The sequence below is a fragment of the Pleurodeles waltl genome, chromosome 4_1 (genome assembly GCF_031143425.1).
Source record: "Pleurodeles waltl isolate 20211129_DDA chromosome 4_1, aPleWal1.hap1.20221129, whole genome shotgun sequence".
In the NCBI taxonomy this organism is placed as follows: Eukaryota; Metazoa; Chordata; class Amphibia; order Caudata; family Salamandridae; genus Pleurodeles; species Pleurodeles waltl.
The window spans coordinates 829,200,646-829,224,442 of NC_090442.1; the positions used below are offsets into that span (position 1 = coordinate 829,200,646).

The 23,797-nt window shown below is 42.7% G+C and overlaps 1 protein-coding gene across 1 annotated transcript in view; it reads right to left on the reverse strand.

Annotated features, from left to right (window-relative positions):
• Nucleotides 1-23,797, reverse strand: part of TPH2 (tryptophan hydroxylase 2) — a 476,020-nt gene that overhangs the window by 400,918 nt on the left and 51,305 nt on the right. The window contains exon 5 of the mRNA XM_069230088.1: nucleotides 10,202-10,269. Coding sequence (XP_069086189.1) covers nucleotides 10,202-10,269 — 68 coding nt within the window. The remainder of the gene's footprint in view (nucleotides 1-10,201; nucleotides 10,270-23,797) is intronic.

Here is a 23,797-nt window from a genome sequence, read left to right on the forward strand (position 1 = left end):
ACCTGATTCTTTACATTTTCAAAAGGTGAGCCTTGGGTTTCTCCCAATGTATAGCAAGGAATGACCACAGGTAAGCCTTTAGAGACTCACAATCTTGGAATGTTCACTAGCCCAGAGTCCTCATACAGAATATTTGACAGAGACAGCCTCTTCCAAACTATCACTTTCAGACACGAACATCTAGGCTCATTCAACATACCAGAGTGATTTCTCTGAAGCTCTAGTGCAGCTCTACAAATAAGCACAAAGTCACATACACCCAAGAGAAATGTCACCCCAGATCCCAAATAGCAGTGAAACGTCATTAATGTCAATACAAATATAACGCTTATTGCCTTTCTTTGCCTTTTTTTACAGAGCCCATTTTTGTTGCCTTTTAGGACTCTGTGTACTTTTGTCCTTCTAACCAGTGGTAAAACTGTAAAACTATGGTACAATTGGCCTACATTTGATTGGTATATTTATTTTACTTATAGGTCCCTGGTAAATGGTGCCACATGTATCCAGGGCCTGCAAATTAAATGCTATTAGTGGGCAGCAACATCCATTGTGCCTTTTAAAATATGTCTCAGGACGGCCACCGCAGCCTTTAGTGCAGTATTAAACTGTCATTTCAACCTGGAGAAATAAACCTTTTGCCAGCTCTAAATGTTCTTTTTTTAATATTTATCAGTCATCCCTAATGTAGGCCCTAAAGGCCTATAGGGCAGGGTGAATTGTACTCAAAATGTAGGACATGTATACTTCTATATTACATGTCCTTATGTGGAACATTTCTAAACTAATTTTTCACTGCTATCTCTTCCGTAGACTAACACTGGGTTACCTTATTATACTTAATAAGTGATAACTTTGGTTTGGGACCAAATAGAGAAACAATGTTTCCACTTGTAATTTAACCCCTTCGCAGCCAATGACGTAAGGGTTACGTCCTTGGCTGTGGCGCCAAGGATGTAACCGTTACGTCCTTGGACCGGCCCATGCGGGGAGCGCTAGTGTTTCCCCCATGAGCCTTGCCTTGGCGCCCCCGGGCAGGTATGGAAGGGGAATCGCTTCCCATTCCGCCCCCACACCCCCTTGACCGCGCGCTGACCTCATCAGAGGCCTACCCCTCCGCGCTGCAAAGGCATTTCTCCTCCAATCACATGGAGGGGGCGAGAGAGGCATGAAAGGAGAGGAAAAACCTTTCCTCTCCTTTCATGTCTCTCTCAGCATTTCTGCTTCCCGATCGCAATGTGATAAGGCAGTAAAAATGCCCACTAGACACCAGGGAGTTTTTTTTTAAATGTTTACTTATAAGTGGAGAGGCCCCTTGGGCAAGGGCCGCTCCCCAGGGGGGGCATTTATTTTTAGGCCATTTCTACCCCTGGGGGGCAGAAACCGCTAGACACCAGGGCTACATTTTGTTTTGTTTCTTTTATTTTTTTTATATGTGGGGAGCGACCCCTTAGGCAAGGGTCACTCCCCTGGGGGAAAAATTTATTTTGGGCCATTTCTGCCCCCCTTGGGGACAGATCGGCCTATTTTTATTAGGCCAATCTTCCCCCAAGGGGAGCAGAAACCACTAGATCCCAGGGATTGTTTTTTGCCAGTTTCACGTGAGGGGAGCGACTCCTTAGGCAAGGGCACTCCCCTGGGGGTACAAATTTGTTTTAGGCCATTTCTGCCTCCATTGGGGGCAGATCGGCCTATTGTAATTAGAAACCCCTAGACACCAGGGATTTTTTTTTGTGCTTATTTTATTTTTTTATATGTGTGGAGCGACCCCTTAGGCAAGGGTCGCTTCCCTGGGGGGCAAATTGTCTTTAGGCCTCTTCTGCCCACCTTGGGGGCAGATCAGCCTATTTTTATTATGCCAATCTGCCCCCAAGGGGGGCAAAAACCACTAGACACCAGGGATTTTTGTCTTTTTGCATCAATTTCACACAAGGGGAGTGACCCCTTAGGCAAGGGTCGTTCTCCTGGCGGCAAATTTATTTTAGGCCATTTCTGCTCCCCTTCGCGGCAGATCAGCCTATTTCTATTAGGCCGATCTGCCCTCAAGGGGGGCAGAAACCACAAGGCCCCGGGGATTTTTTCTTTGCGCCAATTTCACGCAAGGGGAGCGACCCCTTAGGCAAGGGTCGCTCCCCTTGGGGGGCAAATTAATGTTAGGCCATTTCTGCTGCCCTTGGGGGCAGATTGGCCTATTTTTATTAGGCCGATCTGCCCCGGGGGGACAGAAACCACTTAAGCACCAGGGATTGGTGTGTGTGAATGTGTGTGTTTTGTGTGGGGGGGCAGCCCCTTGGGCAAGGGTTGCTCCCCATGGGGGACACATTACTGTTGGCCATACCTGCCCCCTTTGGGGGGAGATCGGCCTATTTTTGGAAGACCCATCTGCCCCCAAGGGGGCAGAAAGCGCACCAGAGACCAGGGAAGATTTTTCTTTCAAAATAAGAGGGTGGGGGTATGGCCATAGCCCCACCCCAAAGAAATGGGGCCAAAGTTGTTCTGCCCACCAATGGACAGATGGGGCAATTACCCCGATCCACACCCCAGGGGGAGTAGAAAGTCTACTAGAAGCCAGGGAATTTAAAAAAAAACTAAAAAGAGTGGAGTGGGGGCTACCAACCAGTATGGCCATGGTTATGCCCCCACCCCAACTGAAGGGGGTAACAGTCTTTCAGCTCTCCCCCCACACACTAAAACATCTTATCCCACGGCAAGCAAGAGGACATTTGATTATTTTGGGTTTTAGTTTTACATTTGGGCCATGAGAGCTTGGCTAACTCTCAAAATCATCCCACTTGGAATGGTGAGGGCTGCTGTTTTTGGACTTTGGGACCCTGCCATGTAGACAAATCCACAAGGCCTAGACACGCCTGAAAACTAAACATCTGGGTGAGTCTAGGGTGGTGTGCTTCACATGCACCACGCACCATTTTCTTACCCACAATGCCCTGCAAATCTCCAACTTTGCTGGAAATCACAAATTTTTTCCTCATTTTTGTGATGGAACCTTTCGGAATCTGCAGGAATCTATAAAATTCCTACCACCCAGCATTGTGTCATCTATGCCAATAAAACTTTTGCCCCACTTGTCAGCCTAGAAATGTTTTTTTTCAAACCTTTTGGGACCCACTTTGGTTCCCCCTCAATTTCGACATGTTTTTGTCTCTTCCCTGTCACAGCCACTTGGCCTACCTACACAAGTGAGATATAATTTATACTGGGAGACTGAGGGGAATGTTGGGTGGTAGGAAATTTGTCCCGGTGCGGTGATCCCACACAGAAATGTGGGAAAATTTGATTTTTTAGCTAAATTTGAGGTTCCCTGAGGATTCTGGGTAAGAAAACACTGGGGGATCCATGCAAGTCACACCTCCCTGGACTCCCTTGGGTGTCTAGTTTTCAGAAATATCTGGGTTTGGTAGGTTTCCCTGTATGGCTGCTGAGTCCAGGAACAAAAACGCAGGTGCCTCCCCTTGTATTTGGTAATTTTGTTGTGTCTAGATAGTGTTTTGGGGCATTTCCTTTTGCAGGCACTAGGCCTACCCACACAAGTGAGACACCATTTTTATCGGGAGGCTCGGAGGAACGCTGGATGGAAGGACATTTGTGGCTCTTATCAGATTCCAGAAATTTCTGTCACCGAAATAAGTTTTTTTGGCCAAATTTTGAGATTTGCAAAGGATTCTGGGTAACAGAACCTGGTGAGAGCCCCAAAAGTCATCCCATCTTGGATTCCCCTAGGTGTCTAGTTTTCAAAACAATGCGCAGGTTTGGGATGTTTCCCTAGGTGCAGACTGAGCTAGAGGCCAAAATCCACAGCTAGGCACTTTGCAAAAAACAGCTCTGTTTCTTTGGGAAAATGTGATGTGTCCATGTTGTGTTTTGGGGCATTTTCTGTCACGGGCGCCAGGCCTACCCACACAAGTGAGGCATCATTTTTATCAGGTGGCTTGGGGGAACACTGTATGGTAGGAAATTTGTGGCTCCTCTCAGATTCCAGAACTTCCTGTCACTGAAATGTGACGAAAAAGTGTTTTTTTGGCCACATTTTGAGATTTGCAAAGGATTCTGGGTAACAGAACCTGGTGAGAGCCCCACAAGTCACACCATCTTGGATTTCCCTAGGTGTCTAGTTTTAAAAAATGCACCGGTTTGGTAGGTTTCCCTAGGTGCCAGCTGAGCTAGAGATCAAAATCCACAGCTAGGCACATTCCAAAAAAACAGTTTAGTTTTCAATGTAAAAATGTGATGTGTCCATGTTGCATTTCCTGTCGCAGGCGTTAGGCCTACCCACGCAAGTGAGGTACCATTTTTATCAGGAGACTTGGGGGAACACAGACTATCAGAACAAGTGTTCTTGCCCCTTGGCTTTCTCTCCAATTTTGCCTTCCAAATGTAAGACAGTGTGTAAAAAAGACGTCGATTTTAGAAATGCCCTGTAATTCGCATGCTAGTATGGGGGCCCCAGAATTCAGAGATGTGCAAATAACCGCTGCTTCTCAACATCCTATCTTGTGCACAGTTTGGAAATACAAAGGTTTTCTTGATACCTATTTCTCACTCTTTATATTTCACCAAATGAAATGCTGTATACCTGATATAGAATGAAAACCCATTGCAAGGTGCAGCTCATTTTTTGGCTCTGGGTACCTAGGATTCTTGATAAACCTACGAGCTCTATATATATACAAGCCCTGCAACTAGAAGAGTCCAGAAGACGTAACGGTATAGTGCTTTCACAAATCTGACATCACAGGAAAAAGTTACAGAGTAAAACGTAGAGAAAAATTGCTTTTTTTTCAGCTCAATTTCAATATGTTTTAATTTCAGCTGTTATTTTCCGTAGGAAAATCTTGTAGGATCTACACAAATTACCCCTTGCTGAATTCAGAATTTTGTCTAGTTTTCAGAAATGTTTAGCTTTCCTGGATCCAGTATTGGTTTCACACCCATTTCTGTCACTAACTGGAAGGAGGCTAAAAGCACAAAAAATAGTAAAAATGGGGTATGTCCCAGTAAAATGCCAAACTTGTGTTGAAAAATGTGGTTTTCTGATTCAAGTCTGCCTGTTACCAAAAACTGTGACACTGGTGATTTTAGCACCACAAACCCTTTGTTGATGCCATTTTCAGGGAAGAAAACCACAAGCCTTCTTCTGCAGCCCTTTTTCCCATTTTTAAAAAAAATACGAAATCGTAGCTGTATTTTGGCTAATTTCTTGGTCTCCTTTAGGGGAACCCACAAACTCTGGGTACTTCTAGAATCCCTAGGATGTTGGAAAAAAGTGCACAAATTTGGCCTAGGTAGCTTATGTGGACAAAAATTTATGAAAGCCTAAGCGCGAACTGCTCCAAATAGCCAAAAAAAGGCATGGCAGCTGAGGGGGAAAATGCCTGGCAGCGAAGGGGTTAAAATCCTAAAGTTGAACTGTAAGTTACTATTTAAAAAACTGCACTTTTAATGCTGTCATTTTTCCCCACTAACCCAAATGGACATTTCTGCCTATGTCCAAGGTCATGAGATTGTGAATGGCTGTCCGGTGGTGTTTTGTGTATTGCCTCCAGACATAAACACAAAAGAGGCTTAGTTGTGGAGGGAGAGGGTCTTCCTGACAGGCTGACTGGAGAGAAGCTGTGCCCTAAAGTGATAACACTTCAAAGGATCCTATCTGCAGGACACATAAAGGCACACAACACCAGGCCTGCCCTTGTCACACTAGACAGTTTGGAACTGGGAATGGGAAGGGGAAGAACTGACCAGAACCAGTTTTGGGACTGAGCCAGGGAATTCCCTCACACAAAGGCTGGAAACAGGTATAAAAGTGGCAGAAGAAGGACTATCCTGCTGTTGGAAGAAGGAAGATTCAACCTGCTGCCTTGAACCCAGGCTCCCCTGAAGTGACCCCAAGGGACAGTTGGCTAAACTCCTGTGTAATCTACAAGGACACAATGAACTTCCAGAGGCATTGCTGCATGCCCAGCTAACCAGCACCAACTGCCCCTGCCTGGAGCTGCTTGAGCAGTTATGCTGGCCTCTGCTGGAGTGAGTCCTGATCCCAAAGGGGTAAGCCCCAGGTCATGGACCCCGGGCTGGCATCAGATTGTACTTCTCCTGGCAAAAGGTGAACATACAGAGGTTTTGGGCCCCTTGCGACCAGAATGTGACCCAAGAGAATTGATGGCCTGCGTCAGCCGCCAAAGTGAAGCTCCACCAGTGACTGGCTCTTTGAGCTAGAGCAGCACCTGCCCACAATGCCCGACCTGCTCCTTGTGCAAATAACGACCTCCTATTGGCACCCACTAACACAAACCGCAACTCTTCGCGTGGACATGAGAAAATAACTCTTCAGCAGAACAAACCTGAATCTAACATGCGCTGCATCAATGTAGGCCTGAGCAGGTGACTTTCCCTCGGTCCAGCATTACAAGATAATCACGAGCTGCATTTTGTGCTTTTTCGCTGTACATTCATCTAAACTTTAAAAATGTACTCTCTGGTTCTACTGATTGGGTTTTTGTCATTTTGGTGTAATTTTATTATTAGATTTTAAATTGGTTTGGGACTTTTCTTGTGTTGTTTTTTCACTATTTTACTCTATGAGTGCTGCATAAATACTTTACACATTGCCTACAAGTCGAGCCTGATTGCTTTTATGCCAAGTTACCATAGGAATAAGTACAGGTTTATGTAACAATTTTTGTGGTCCTGACAAGTATTGTGCTTATTATACTAGTAACCCAAGTACTTACAATGTTGATACAGACTGTCAGTTAATACCTTTTCATGAAATGCATTAAAATGTCCAGTAACTTGATAGACTGTAAACATATATATACTTAGAAGTTTGAGGTTCTGTTGTCACAGGTGGTCACATTAGACATGGTACCACAATAGTTAAATGGGTATTTGCAACAGCTTTATATATATCAGAATTTCATCTAGGAATATGGTGGGAAAGAGATATAAGTGCAAGTCTGTTTATATATGTTAAAGAGGGTCACGAAAGAATGGAAGGGGATGCTCCTGGCAGCCGGTTCACACATATGTCAGAACAGGCAGTTCCAGGTGAGGGCAGGTAGCTGGAGTGCGGTACCTCCTGCTCACTATAAAAAAGAAGCTACTCCCTAGATAGATGGTGCCAGGCAACTTTCCATTTGTTGTATGACTCCAGTTCTCGGTTAGTTCTTGACAGTATTGAGTTTCCTCCACTTTAATTTCTTTATTCCCTTCGTTGTTTAGTGTTTCCATTTTTTCTGTTTGAGTTACCTCCTTTCCTCCTAGATCTATGCTCCATGGCCCTCGTTGGTTATTTTTGTCCCGTCATTGCTGCTGCTTTGCCTGAAGGTCCCCTGGGTGCTGCCAGGCCTCTTGCCATTTCCCTGTGCCTTAGGGCCTCATCATCAATCTCGTCTGAAGCACCCATAAGTTCCATTGACTTCCTTGGCTATACATACTTTTATATGTGTGATTCCTGCATACATATTGATTGTCATTGTGCCAGTTGTTCTTTTTGGTCCTTCAGTCCAGACTCTGGGATTATTACAATGCCATCCATCCTAGGCATGCAGAGGAACTCTCCAGTGAAGGGCCTCTGGCTGGTGTTGTGTGTTTCTTTCTTGCCTTTCTTTGCTCTTATACCACTCTTTACCGATTCTAGATTGGCCTGGGAGGTTGGGTTATCTTTCTGCCTCTTGGGAAGTCCCAAAGGAAGACTGGTACATTATCATGAGTTCAGAGTCTGACTCTCCCTCACAGGAACAGGCACATTCCTGACAACAAACCCCTGGGGCACTTTAGTCGTACAGGGGGGCACCAGGTGCTTGGCTGATCCCTTTTGCAATATGAATGGGGCTAGTATAACATGTGCACCAGAATGGGAACCCACTCAACAACATGGGGGCTTGTAAATGGTCTTCTGTAAATGGGCACATTGTTGGTGGTGGGCACACCCAACTGAGAATGCGATGTCGCATATGCAGTGCCCCCTACTTATAATTCATTACAACGCAAAGGGGTAACCCCGTGTACTGTAGGACCTGGGTATAGCTCAGTACAAACAACAAAGTGGTCCATACAGATAAAACAAACAATGAACTTACACACAAAGAAGGAAATCTTCAAAGAGCAAACTAATTACTCATAACTTGACTAAAAGCAGAGATAAGGGAAAAAAGGGAAAAAAACACACACACACACACATATATATAAATATATATATACACATATATATATATATATATATATATATAACTGTTGTATATATTTATGCTCCATAACATACACTGTAATTTCAAAATACAACGGTTGCTCCGTAATGTGAAAAAGTGATACAAAAGTGCTCCTGCAAAGTACCAAGTAGTAAATAGTTACAAATAAAAACAATGAATCAATGGCAGTGTACACAGGCGACTGCACATAGGCTGTCTGTATTAATCCATTGCCTATTTACAGCCTCGTCTGTTAGAGGGTCAGTTGCTAATCCTACAATTCTCTTCCAGTGACTGGTGTTACCGTCCAGGTCGCAATTAAAGACTCTTCGATGTTTCTACCCCAAGAAAAGAACGGAAATGTAATGCCTTAACGATTGGTTTTCATCAGGAAAGTAAAGCTGCGCGTTTACTAGTATTTGCAAATCTGTTTCATTGGAGGTAGAGTAACCGTTATTATCTTTAAAGATAATGTTCTAATGTTGTTAACTGAAATGGTTTACTTCATATTCATAAATCCACTATAATCCAAATCCTGTATTCTTTAGTTTCCCTAACCAAGGCATCAGCAACTTCAATATACAGGATGTTGGTACTGTATTAAGGACAACCCAACCAAAGAAATGCTACAAATGTATCTAATGACCTGAAAGACAATGAGAGTAGATTTCTATATAAACCTTGAGAAAGTGGGTGCCTCAAAACACGTGTTGGCTGGGATCTTAGATTAATGAGAATCCCTAATAAATAAACTTGTAAGAAAAGGATTTGGATATAGTGGATTTATGAAAATGGACTGAGTTTATCCGTTGACTACATAAGAACGTTTTCTTTGATGATGATAACGTGTTGCTGTACCTCCAATGAAACGCATTTGCAGTACATCGCATCGCACCCACTTGTTGCTTTCTGTGCCTGGCTGCCGCTCAGTCTGCAAGTACATTTTGGGCCAGATTTAAGAAAAGTGGTGCTGCACCCAGCGCAGCGCCACTTTTCTTGCGCCCCTTAGCGCCCCCCCCTAACGCCACCATGTGTGCTCCGTATCTAAGGTACGGCTCACCATGGTGATAGTTAGGGAACTAGCGTCTTAATTTTTTACACTAGTTCAGAGCTTTGCAGGATTAGCGTAAAAAAAATTGGCGCTACTCCTGCAAAGCCCTTGAGGCCCTTTGTAAACAATGGTGTGCCTCCTTTTAATGCCTGCTCTGAGCAGGCATTAAAAGTGCCTAAAAATTGCATAAATAAATCTCTTCGATTTCTCTGTGCCACTTTTTCGGCGACCCTAACAGGGGTCACCCCCTTTGCTTACATTATGCCTGGCACAGGCATAATGTAGCGCAAAGGGTTACAAAGTGGTGCAATGCATGCATTGTGCCACTTTGTAAATATGGTGCGCAGAAAAGGCCACCTTATCGCCGTCTTAGTGTCCAAAAACTATGCTAATGCGGCACTTAAGTGGAGCTAGGCCCTCTTAAATTAGGGCCTTTGTGTTTTGACCTGTGATTGATCCTTTATGTTCTATTTAGTCAGATGAGCCCATTCAATTCAAACAATATATAAATCTGGTCCTAGATGAAGTTCTCATAAAAATCCCTATAAATGACAGTACATTAAATTTGGAGCAGAACCTAAGATGTGAACTGTCCTGAAATCCACTGCCTTACTATGAGATGATTTTTAGCTATTGAATGGAATAAGATGCCATCTGTTGCATGCAGTATTCTGGTTCACGACATAAATTATGATAATGGATGCCTCAGGAAAAATATCTTCAACCTTTTGAAAATTGTTATATGAGTACAACAAGAACCGTATAACAACATTACTTAAATGAGCCCTCATTGACTGCAATGCCGGTACTACAAGGTGGTTCTCCAATAATAATTACACATTTACCTAGTACAAAGGAAAAAATGTGTCAGCTGAAAATCGCCAAGATAGAATTGAATCAGCCTCCAACTATCAGCATTTTATACAAAAAACGAATGCCTGATACTTACTACTTGTAACTCATGGCAACATCCACAAAATACTTCCGTCTTTGCCGATACACATTGTCTTTAAATCCCTGAGGCGAGAAATAAGCGTTTATTTTATTAGCGGCCAGATAAAGTAAAATTGACCACACTTTAATTAAGAAAATTAGTAACAGCAGACAGCAAATGCATTGATTCTACTACCAAATGAGCAGATAAACAGCGTTGAAATTAAGTTATTTTGTTAAATGCAGGACAAATGTATGTATGGATTGCTCATTAATTGGGTAACCAGAAGCCAAACATCTTTCAATCAATCAATCAGCGCCAAATTGTGCAGGCTCTTGTTCCCTGGAGTGTATGTGAGCCTTTGAGTTTAGCTGAACACTGATATAACGTTACTATGAGTTTGGGAAGTTTTGCTCTAGGCTTCAGATTCAGCTTGACTCCCTTGCACAGAATTACAAACGCCTGACACAAACAAAGCCGGACTATTTGTTTCTAAGTTTGCCATATGAGTATTGCAAACATTTTGCTGCTTAATATGCAGTTTATGCCGACAAGTGTGTAACCTGCGGAGCAACCTGCTCCTTCCGTAGTACGTCACCATGGGCATAGTTATAGTGAAAATCCAAGCATCAAAGAACAAGTGTAGCAAATGAACTACACCCATTCAGCTGGAGAGTAGTAAGGGAGTGGTCTGTAGCTCAGTGTCACAAATATAATGGCATGGTAGTGTACTGTCATTTGTAAACAGCTAATTTTCAATTGAAGTGGCAACTACCTTTTCACAGACATGCAACTTTTACTATTAAAGCTATCTAGCACCAGGCACGTCTCCTCTGCTAGGGCGGAGGAGCGTTGCGCCCCTGCCAGCAGCAGCAGCTGCAAACCTTTTACTACAGAATGATAATAAACTAGGTTTAGCACTGAGGGGAATCTCATTGTGCATGACTGTTTGGACGGTCAAACACACATGCACACAGTGTTCTCTCCAGCCCAGCTCTATGTTGCCGGGCTAGAGAGAGCTGGCACAAGCTCCCAATCTGCTTGGGAATGCCACGGCTGGGCTCTCCCAGCCAATCCTCACGCTGCTCCGAGCAGTGTCAGGATTGGCCGCAGGGCAGGCTGGGAGCCTCCGCCTGCAGCCTGCAGCACAGGAGCGGCGCGGTGGCGGCAGCAGCATCTTTGCAGGTAAGTGTTCTTTTTTTTAAATGTATTCCCCCCTGGGTGCCGCCCCGCCCCTACAAAGCATTGCGAGTCGCTCCTGTATAGCACACAAACAACGTGTGGAAATCTGGTTTCAGCAACTGTCATTTGCGCATCACTAAGTTAAATATCTTGATTTGTTCTTTTCCAATTAAATACCTTTACTACCACCACACTTCAGAAATGCAAAACAGTAATTAACTTGTTCTTTCTTAACTGCTAGCATATTTTGAAATATTTGTACTATACAGTTAAATATTTTTAAATGTGATTGTGTTAGGAAAACAATTTACATACTTCTGTCTTTCCTTAAACACTCTTTCTACTCCAGCAAGATTGTCAGATAGTGCACTTTACAAAAGCCTCTTAATATTTGTAGTTAGAAAATGAAAAGTAAACACCAATCCCCGTGTTAAAGGAATAAGCAGCAATTTGTCACAAGACATAGACAAGCATTTTACCTCGGGCTTTGAACACAGAGCAAATGTAACAAGATAAAGACAACATTTCAAGGCATCTTTGTTGCTAATTCACCTTCTGCATTTTAGCACACATTTTAGCATGATTATTTCCTATGTTTAACTTCCACATAAAAGTGTGCAGGTGCCCAAAGTTTTTCTCTGAAGCACACAGCTGCTTCAGTTAAATGTGCGTGCGCAGAAAATTGAGGCAGCGTAATCCTAAAGCCATCTTGGGCCTCCCAAATCCATGCACAGCTACTCCCTGCCCCTTCAGCTCACTCTTGCAGCTTTTTGCTTTCTCTTTTTGCTATGCTTTTTCATTTTTATCTTCCTCTGTCTTTTCTATATGTGTCTTTTGCTCACAGTAAATGCCTGTTGCAGCAAAATAAGTGCTGGCCCTCAAAAATAAGTGATGGTGCCCCCCACAGGGAACCACCAGCCCAAATGAAGCACTTATTATTTCTGGAGTGCTGCAGCACCCACGTATCCCTGCACCCTGACTTCCAGTGCATATGTTTGCCATGCTTGTTTCTGCTACAATTTAAAGGAAAGTTAGATGCTTTGGCAATCATTTAACAACATTTCTCTGTATTTTCTTGTGTTTATCCAGACAGGAACAATAATTTCTTAAAATCAGTAAATTGTTATCTTTCTCTGTGTACTAAAGTTCTGCCAATACTAAATGTATACATTTTTATCAGGGTTGCTACAGCTTTTCCCAAGACGATAGGGGTAATTTCGAGTTTGGCGGACAGAAAATCTTGTCCGCCAAACCCCTGATAGGGTGGCTGCCATCTATGCAACGACCTCTCCGCTAGAGTCATTAGGAGTGTCCCGCTAGATCAGCAGGTGGTAACCTTAGTTTCCGCCCACTGGCTTAGTGGGAAACAGACTACAGCATTGTCACCCGCTCGTAATTGAGCCGGCGGCAATGCTGTAGCCGGCAGGGTGCACCAGCACCCTCGCAATTTTCACTGTCTGCAAAGCAGACAGTAAACATTGCAATGATGCAGGCCAGGGGGGCCCTGCACTGCCCATCCCAAGTGCACCTGTTCTCCTCCAGCCTTCTCATGGTGGTGTTACTGCCATGAAAAGGCTGGTGGAGAACGAGGTCGTAATCCAAAGGGCAGCGCTGCATGCAGCACTGCCCTGGTGGATTCGGATCTCCACTACCGCCTGACCACTGGGATGCAAGATCCTGGCAGAGCTGGCGGTCAGACCACCAGGGTTGTTATGTGGCAGTCGGACCGCCGTATTTGTGACAGCCCAGACCGCCACGTAAGACTGCCACACTTAGAATGAGGCCCTATATCTGCTAAATCTTACAGAAAGCTCTGCATGACATACCTCTTCTGTGGTGAGGGTAAATAACACTAGGACTCAATTAAACATAAATAAACAATATTTTCTGCTTTCCTATATGGTAGGGTGTTCATAAGTAGGGGGAGACCTTTGACATAATAAACACATTCCACCATACTCTGCATTACTAATTATTGCATTAGTGAATACCCACTTTGTAGAAGGGAATTATCGAAGAATCATAAGCACATAGAGCAAAACAGCAAATGGCAAAAGGGCTCCAAGATGGGTCATTCTCAACAATGTGTTCCCTAGTTCTTTGATAAGCAGAGAGGCTAGCAAACCACTGGTGTCAGGCTTAGTCTCAACAACCCCACATTGCAGTCACCACGAAAGTAAAAGGAAATCTCTCTCGCCCATCTGTCTATTCATCAATCACTGCCCTACACAGAAGCTTGTATGGCTGTGGAAGCAGAGGAGGGAATGAGAGTGGTTTGAACCATTTGAATATAAACCTAATTATTGTGAATAATCCTGACAATTCAAGGGAGTGAGAGTCACTTCCTGGGAAAATTTTGATTCAACAGGGAAGGGAAATTTTTGTCCTGAAAAACCTTACTAGAAAGGTTATAAGAGGATGTAGGGAACTGCAAGATAATGTGAGTACCTTTTAGCCATTTATCAAAGGAAAGCCAGCAATATATCTGTTAACTGGAGCGAGAACTGCCAATGCTGTGGTATGAGAGGCATATGGACAGCTTTATTGGTAAGTCTTGAGCTGAGGCAGCTCTGGTTGCCATGGCCAGCCTAAATGGCCAGTTGATTGGCTGAACCTCTGCCCATGAATCGATATTATTTAACCACGATAACTGAAACAGCAAGTCACCTTCATCTAGGACAAGTTAAGTAAGACCAGCTAAGACCATGATAAAGAGTCTGGTGAAGTCTGAGAAACTGAATGAAATAAGAGCAGAGGAATTGAGAGACTAGGTCAAAAATAGATACATGAGGCCAAGCCATAAAATCGTTTATGAGTACGGGAAGTAATATTACAAGAGTACTCTTTTATGTTCTCCTGTACGTCTTTGTGAATCAGCCCTGAAACGTCCGATGCCCTCTTAGTAAAAGGGCAAAGAGGGCAGAACCCTTTCTATTTGCACTATCTGTAGATAAATATGACACAAATGTTCCCGTAAGTCCCATTTAGATGCTTTGCGGCTGATTCACGAAGGAATGTAAGAATATGTAAGAATATGTAAAAGCAGTACGTTAAAGAGTACTAAAGATTACATACTCTCACATGCATTTGGGAATCTGCCTCATAGTTATTTTAAAAGGAATAAAATGTGACATCCATTCCAAGCAGACAGATATATTGTGAGGAGTAGGATTGCCCTCTTCATATTGAAAAAATATGGATTAGCATTTTGTCACTGCTTTTAAATGTAGAAGACAGTAAAGAGTCTGCAAAACTTGATCAAAATGGACAATGAGAACATTGATCTCATTGATCTGTGATCTTTTGTCCTGGAGAAGGTCACTAGGGTCACTGGGGTTACTTGCAGTAATAGGTGAGTGGAACTCCAAATACAACTACATTCAAGAGGGTAATATAAACTAAGGCCCATATTTATACTTTTTTAGCCCCGCATTTGCGTCATTTTTTGACGCAGAAACGGCGCAAACCTGCAAAATACAATTGTATTTTGTAAGTTTGCGCCGTTTTTGCATCAAAAAGCGGCGCAAATGCGGCGCTAAAAAAGTATAAATATGGGCCTAAGTTTCACAGATGGCTGAGATCTTGGAAAGAAGACATAATGAGGATTGGTGACCAAGGTAAGGAGTCCTGAAGAAAAGAATCACCAGTTAATAGGATGCATAGGAGGGTTTGTTTTAATGAACTCAGCACCACCATAATAAGATCTTAGCAGGGACAGTCTATTACTGATTTGAAGGAAAACTAACTAAGAGATCAGATAGAAAATACCGGCGTTTATTCTCTAACTAATGCTTTGCAGTCATTGCTACCAAGGTGTTCAGGGAGTCTAAAAAAAAGATAACAATTATGAGTAGGAAAATGTGCAACTTTTTGGTGAAAATATATAATGCTAGAAAACATATTTCCACATGAATCCATTAAAGGAAGTCCATAGCGAACTGCCTTGGTAACCTGGAAGTAAGATTTTAGAAAGCCAAGTGGAGACAGGAGGAGATGGAGTGTAGAGAAAGGCAGAAAAAATACAGGAATCTTTGGTATTCCCAAAATAGCCCACCTGCCAAGTATTAATGCTGCCTCATCAAACTAGCCCCATAAATGCTACGTAAGGATAGAGATTTATCATAATTTGGAATCCACAAAGTGCATTATTCTACCACATCAGAGCCACCACCGAATGTATCACTCGTGCAATTTGCTAATATTCCATCACTTCAAAGACAATAGAAACAAAAAAGTAATGTTTGATGAAAAGATAATAGTGTCTTCAATTTGCCACTTAAATATGCAGAAGAAATGAAGATTTGACAAGGTCGAGAAACCGATGAGTGAAAAGGATCAATAATACTGTTATCTGCAACCTGACAAAACCCCAATTCACAGTCAAAGGGAGTAATGGGACACAACTCAACCTGGAGGTGAATAAAGCATTTTTGATAAATTGTTCAGAGTATTACAGAAAAAAGTTGGCATGCCATCTTACATTTGATGATTGGTTACCACCACTAAATGAAGACTCAGTGATCCAAAGCCAAACAGCTTTGGTTAGGCTGTAAGGGCAGAGAACTGCCATTTCACTGTAAAGAGGGATACAACTTAGTGATACATGGCATAGCAGACACTGTTATTATTTTCTTGAGATTGTTTAATGCAAAATCCAAAAGGTTCACCTAGCATCCCGTATAGGTAGGATTGTTTGTTAGAAAGATCACATGTAGATCCTAAATTTAGCAAAATTAAAGAATCATGTCATTGAAGGTATTTGAATTTGCAAAATAAAGGATTGTGTAATACTAGTCCTAAAAGCATTTTGCTGCGTTCCTGCGGAGCTGAAGATCAAATCAAATACCCAGCTCTTTTTTCATAAAGCCCATTGGAACAAAAACTCTGGGCACTTGCAATAATTTTTCCTTGCTATAAGCCAAAGTGGAACCTCACTCACCTACTCAACCAACAAATCTTTACGCTTCAAGAAAACAGGAGCAGACATTTTAGTCTGGTCCACAAGTTCTCAAATGCACCAATTGTTCCCTACAGCAGAATTAAACTAGGTATGTCTCAGGAGATTTCTAAAAGCATATCTTAACTGGGCTTAGATTTGACACACTAAACTGGCGGTTCCTGCAGGCAGTACTGCGTAATCTGAAAATGGGTGAAAATTGGTACCAATCGATTGTGTGTGCAGGAGCAAATTGGTGCTTGAGGCCTGTGAGGTCCATGAAGGCAGGAGGTAGGAATGTCATTTATCCCTGATGTTCTTCACGCTCGCAGTGAAAACTTTTACTGTAATTGTTAAAGCAGAGCATGCACCATGTGGAATACAGCTGGTGGATAGAGAACACTCCACCTCCCTCTAAGTGGATGATATGATAATATTGTTGAAGGATGGGCATATAGACCTAGACAAAACGCTGCCCATGCTAGACAATGTAAGCAAAATCTCTGATCTCTGCACCAATTGGGAGAAAACTTGTGCATACCTGTTAGATCCCCATGAGGAATAGAACCCACGACATTCAAAGACAAAGATATTGGCTGGTGTGAATGTACTTTTCAGTACCTAGGAATAAAGGTGTGTCATGGTGATGTCTATCTCAGAGAGGATAACCTGATGGGAGCCTGCCATCCCTGAGAGGCAGGATGGAGTTTTGGAAAATATTGCTGTTGTCTGTAATGCGCCACTTGGCACTAAGCAAAATGGTCATGTTGCCATGACTGCTATATTATTTTAACAATCTGCCAGTCTAGGTCAGGCTTGATTGGTTCAGAGATCTTGACAGACTGTTGCCGAACTTTATAAAGTGGGCAAGAAGACACAGGCTAGGCCTGACCATTCTGAAGGCACCAATTGAAGGGGGAGGACTAGGCGTCCCAGACTTTTAAGCTTGCTACTTAGCATCCCAATGGCAATGGATAACAAGTTGGATAGAGGGAAAGAATCTTTCCAATTTAGCAGCAATGTGGAGTAACACACCAGCCAAGGATTTGATGCTGCTGATACTCAGGCACAGACAGAAAGGTGGGGGCTTACCATAGCTGGGGAACATTGCTATGAAATGTTGGAATAGATGTAAATATAAGACTAGGGACATACCTTTGTATGTTCCTATGATCCAGCTTAGAGAACTATTGATGACCTGGTCCAAGACCACAGAGGCTGCCCCGAAAGGCTGGGAAGAGCTGGACAGACTTAGGGGGTTATTACAACTTTGGAGGAGGTGTTAATCCATCCCAAAAGTGACGGTAAAGTGACGGATATACCACCAGCCGTATTACGAGTTCCATAGGATATAATGGATTCGTAATACGGCTGGTGGTATATCCGTCACTTTACCATCACTTTTGGGACGGATTAACACCTCCTCCAAAGTTGTAATAACCCCCTTAGTGTAGAAGATTGCTATAAAGATAGTAAACTTCTCATCCTTGCAGAGATGACAGAGGAGTTATGGCTTCCATCCAAACATATCCTCTTGTATGGAAAGCTGAAGGGCATAGTACGGGAGGCATTGGGAACCAGTACTGAAGAACCCACCACACACAAATCTTTACATCTTTACAACTCCTATTCACAATAAGCAGGGAAGCAGACTAGTCTCCAGGGTTTATAATACTCTAATATATATGTTCAAGTGACCCTGCAGCTGCTCAGGGCTAAATGGGAAGCCCGCATCCACAGAGAGCTCACTGGCAAACAGAGGGACAGAGCACTGGAAAGCACACAGAGGATATCTCACAGCGCTATACTTAAATACATAAAATTCAATTATCTCCATGCAACATATTTGCTTACACAAATGTCTTGTGACACCATGTACAACTGCCTGAGATGCGACCACGCTGAAGCTGATTTCCTGTATATGGTCTGGGTCTGTGAGACAATAGCTACATTTTGGAGCACAGTATTGGACAACCTTAGCAATGTGCTAAGAAGGGAGATACGCCTGAAATATGTTTACTAGTACTCATGTACCCAGCAATTACAGGGTGGGTAGATACTAGATTCCTGGCCCTACGCTCACACTCGCAAAGCAAGGCACAGCTATGCATTGAAAGGCTAACCGTGCACTATCAGTCATCAGCTGGAAGAGAGATGTATCCCAAAGGCCCAAGAGAGAATATGCAGGGTTAAAGCAAGAGGAAAGCAGAGGTTGTAGGAAATGCCCAGTTGCAGAAACTTGGGGAGAGATCTTAATGGTCTTTTAGCATCCTGACCCAACACTATCCCAAGACTAAATTCAGAGGGAATGGAAAGTAAGCTTGTTACCCCCACAACATACAGATGACAAACGTGAGAAAAGTGGGCAACACTACTAAGGATGAGGACAAGTGACCATTATGTCATGTTCCATTAATAATTATGAGGTTGGGTTTGACAATGGCTGAATCACATCTGTTTGATCTGCAGCAAATGCAAGTCAAGAAATACACTGTATTGAGAAATCTGTTTATAAACCGTCTGATTGAACCAACTGATTCGGACATTGAGATTTATGTGTCTGGGATATATTCATTGTAGAAAATTGAAAAATGCAATAAACAGATATTTTTAAAAAAAGATTCGGGGCTTAGATGTGTTCAAAACAAGGTAAGAAGCAAAATACAGGTAGCAAGCTATACATTTGTAGATGAATATCAACTTAAATGCCTGGCCGACCCTTCCCATATTGAGCACAGGAAGAGCTGCCATTTTCAAAATCATGCTCCTTCCCAAGTAATTATATTCTCATCAAAATTATCCATTTGACCTAACACAGAATTCTTTTAGAGGCTTGTATCTCAGTTCACTCCTTTTTACAGGCAGCCTTGGTTCTAGGATCCCTATAGGTAAGTGTTGTCAGTCTACATATGGTGTGTCAGGTCCTGGATCGTATCTTCAAAGGAAGAACAAGGGGCTAATACAGGGGTCTTCAAGCCCCCCCCCACCCCCTAGGGGTGCCTCAAGTGATCCCGGGGGTGGGCGCCAGGCTCTGGCCAAAAGAAGTATTAAACAGATAACAGTGTTTTGTTTTAAGCAGAAACGTGTTACTGCACTAATAAAAAGGTAACATTTCTTAAATGCAATGTATAAATATGTCTAGGCATACTTAAACATTGCCATCTTTATAAAATAATTGTGAAAAATTCTGAGGGGGGGCAGTGATTTATTTATTTTTTTTAACTGGAGGGGGCGCCCCATTAAAAAGTTTGGAGACCACTGGGTTAATAGGTTGGGGTTCACCAGCAGAAGAGATGGGAATGATGACTCACAGGACAGTATAGGTTATGAGCATCAATGATCAGATGAGGGGGTGCATGAGCTCTAGCACGTCCAGAACATGAAAGACATTTCCCTATAGCACCCCCCACCTTAGGACTGGCCCGAGCACTTCCATATGTACTGCTTGTGGGGCAGGTAGCACAGGATCTGCAAAAGATGTCAGCTCACTTTTAAGCTGACAGACCTCACTAGCTCTAATTTGCACTCATTATTGGTAACCCACATGTTTGTTGTTTTGTTCCCTGCACTTTCCACTCTTGGCAGGTTACTGTTACGCTCTTCTCCTTTTCGGAATTCCTTGGCCTCCCGCTACCTACCTTCCAGATTTGCAAGATGGATCCACACATTTCTCTGAAATGCTTCTGTTCAGGGGAGGGTCTCCAGGTATCTCCCGGGATCAGTCAAGGTCTGGACGCATGCTGTAGAATCCTCTCTGTGTCTCTGTTCTTTTGGGACACATTCAGTCTGCCAGTACTGGTGGCCACTTCAACCGACTGTGTTTGTTTCTTGTAGACCTCTCGTTTTCCTCATTTAGGGTCAGTACAGTATCTGTTACTGTGACCAGAGGCTGTTTGTCCCCAGGAATGGAGCTAGGTGGATTGGCTTCAAATGTTTTCTTCTACTCAATCCAGGACTCAGTGGGCGTTTGAAATGGCTGATTTGTATCTATAGTATTTGGTATCACACTTAGCGGAATTTACTTTTTTTTAAACAACTTTATTTATACAGAGTTTTTGACGAGGAGATTTGTGGCATTAGTAGGTAAAACAAAGAAACACATCCTATACAGAGGGTGCACCTCAGAGGACATATCTGTGTTCAGAGATTGCGGTGAAGCTTTGGAGTGGGTCAGTTGGAAACTGGCTGCAGAATTTCACTGTCCCTTTTAAGAGGTGGAATAATTTATGAATGTCCATATTCGGGGACACAGTGCGTCAGAATGATATCAAGTCATTGAAGGACTGCAAGCAGGAATGAACTGCATACCACTCAGTCTGACAAGCATTTGCAACTAAATCATGGACTCGGATCACACTTTAAAGACATATAAACAGCTCTTGGATTTAGTTCTCAGAAATCCAATGGAAAGACAGAGAATATTCCAGGTTTACAGGGCATTGGTTGGCATTTTTTACGTTTTTATTAGTTACTTGGAACGGTCTTGGGAGCTTGATGTAAGGGAGCAACTTAAGAGGAATGGAGGGCCGCTGTCATGGCGCTCAGATAGGCTGTCATCTTTGCTCGGTACAGCATTACTCAATGTCGATACCGGCAGAGTATGATGGCCGGTCTGTGGCGCTTGAAGCATGACAGATCTCTGTGTGCCAACGCTGTCATACAGAGAGGAGTGGTTTCATGTGCACAGTTTCGGAGCGCAGAATGTTCCAATTCTTTTGGCAGGAAAAGGCTGAAGTTAGGGCTCATATCTTAGATAGAAATATTATCCCAGCCCCATAATTACCACTGTTGGGGGATGTATGCGACTGAAATACCACATCATTTATATATTGGTAATTTTAAAATGTAAACTAAATCTAATATTAATTTAAATTTTGAATGGTAGTTTTAGTTTCAAATTAAAAATAAATGTAAACGTTATGAATACTCATCACTAGGAGAGATACTGTGCAAAGGTGGAGTAAGAAAGATGGACTCGTCATTGAAACTTGGCCGGCCCCGTAGTTCAGTTCACGGATGCTCACAAAAACCGGAAACAGCCTAAGTCCCCTGGATGCCTTATTTTAACGTCAACAAATATCTTTGTTTACCAAGCCTTTGTCCCCATGAAGTATTGTCATGCGTTGGCCATCCGGATCGTATTGTGCATACTGCACGAGCAACAACTGTAGGAACGCTGTACACATGTATTACCAATACAAGCCACAAGAGTAAAACATGGACATGTTAATAAAGTTGTTAAAAAAAAAGAAAACCAAGAAAAGAACTAAACCATGTACTATTAAAAAAACGAGAAGGCCCTCTATTGGAAAAGATTCTGTACCTACCAGTTACAAACCGTAGGATACATTAACAAACATTCATACTGGACAACACAGCAATCAAGTTTATAACAGTATATAGTTGTGTCTGTGTGCTTTTCAGTAGGTAAGAAAAGTGTGAGGTATTTACCACACCCTGTAAATACTGGGCAGCGTGTAGGCCGATTTGGGCTCTGTCTGTGCTGTTCAGATGCCGCCAGTGGCCCAGCGAGGGCCTGAGCTCCCTTACCACAGGCAGATGGGCTTCTATTCTATTTGCGTCCCAATCCACCTCTGTTACCAGGTGCAGTAACAATTTCCTATTCCAAGTTTTCCATTTCGTAGTTAGGAATGAAATTCAAAGTAGATGCTTGAAGCACTACATTATACATTTTTGCTTTGGTGCCAGGACTTTTTGACCCCAATATATTTCAGCTGGTTTTATCTACCAAAATCTGTCTGGAAGAAAAAGTGATGTCACGAAATTGATAATCAAGTTTGCAGAGAGCTCGGAATTCAACCCGCAGTTCGTAATCAGTGTCTTGATTACGGGTGCCCTAGACAGACACCCCAGGATATTGCAGCATGGATTAGCAAATTTTGTTGCACACATATGCAAATTTTGTGGCACCAATGTGCAAATTTTGCTGCATTTTTGCAGCAATATAGTTTGCTATTTTGCTGAAAAATAAATGCCCTGAGTGCCCGCCATGTGCCCTGTGGGCGGCAGGCCCTAATAGTTTTTAAAAAATGTACACCCCCTGGGCCCACCGCATGCCCCATGGGCCCTAATCATTTTAAAAAGATGTACGTCCCGAGGGCCTACCGCGTGCACCCTGAACAGCGGGCACCAATCATTAAAAAAAATTACTGCCCCCTGGGCTTGCCAGCTGCCCTGTGGGCAGCAGTTCCTAATCATCATTTAAAAAATATGTATGCCCCCTGTGCCTCCCGCATTCCCCATAGGCAGCGTGCTCTAATTATTTTTAAAAAATGTAGGCCCTGAGGCAGATTGCATTCCTATCCGCTCGTTTGGATCGTATCTCATTCCCTGGAGGATTCCTAAAGTTATCGGCCCTTTGGCCCTCGGATCCTCTAACATAGTGGCAGTCTATTTTGTATGTTTCCATCAGATTTAAAAAGATGACGCAGTGCACAATATGGGATTTAGTGCCCTGATGAAGGTGGCTGGGAATATTATGAATGTATTTGAAAGTGCAAGTCCACCGAAATGCGAGTCAGCAGTTCTGATGATCCACAAACACAGTAAGGACTATCTACCAGTTGGCAGCAAGGAGGATTTACCAATTGATGAAGTAACAATTTTTGATGAGAACTTTCATCCAGAAACTAACTGGATTTAGCTACAACAGCTAGAATTTATGTTCGTATTATGAGCAACGATCCTTGTGATATTAACCATTATATCTATGAAATGGACTTGTTTAAAGCTCACTATTGGAGAGAATTTAAAAATGTTGTATATATGGGTGTGATGTCTTAATTCGTTATTTATCTGATATTTAAATTTGAGATTTTTTTATATATATCTGTTGTTTGAAAATATAATTGTTTATGAATTTGTTTGTCTTTTCGGTGTCTTGATATTGTTTATATGTGTTTTATGTGCAGTTGGTTGTTCATGGTCCTTGTGTGTTGATTTATATGTTTATTTGTCAAGGTCTTGCGTTTGAGGGCCTTTGAGTTGACAGGGGTTGATGGTTTATTTTAGAAACGGTATAGTTTAAAAACAATGATGTATATGTATATATACACATATATTTGTGTTTGGATTAATACATTATTGAATATCAGTTAGGCCTTTTTGAAAACAGTTTGTTTTATGGAATTGACAGGAGAGTGATGTACTTCTTACTTATTGCCCTGAGGGCCCACCCTGTGGGTGACAGGCCCTACTCATTAAAAAAAAAAATTAATGTCCCCTGGACCCACCGTGATCCCCGTGGGTTGCAGGCCATACTCCTTTAAAAAATATATATGCCCTCTGGGCCCACCGCATACCTGGTGGCGGCGGGACCTAATCATTTAAAAACATAAATGCCCCCTGGGCCCACCGTGAACCCTAAACATTTAAAAAAATAAATGCTCCCTAGGCCCTCCGTCATCACCCTTGGGTGGCAGGCCCAAAACTTGATAAAAACAATTTAATAAGGAATAAATAGCACCTAATCG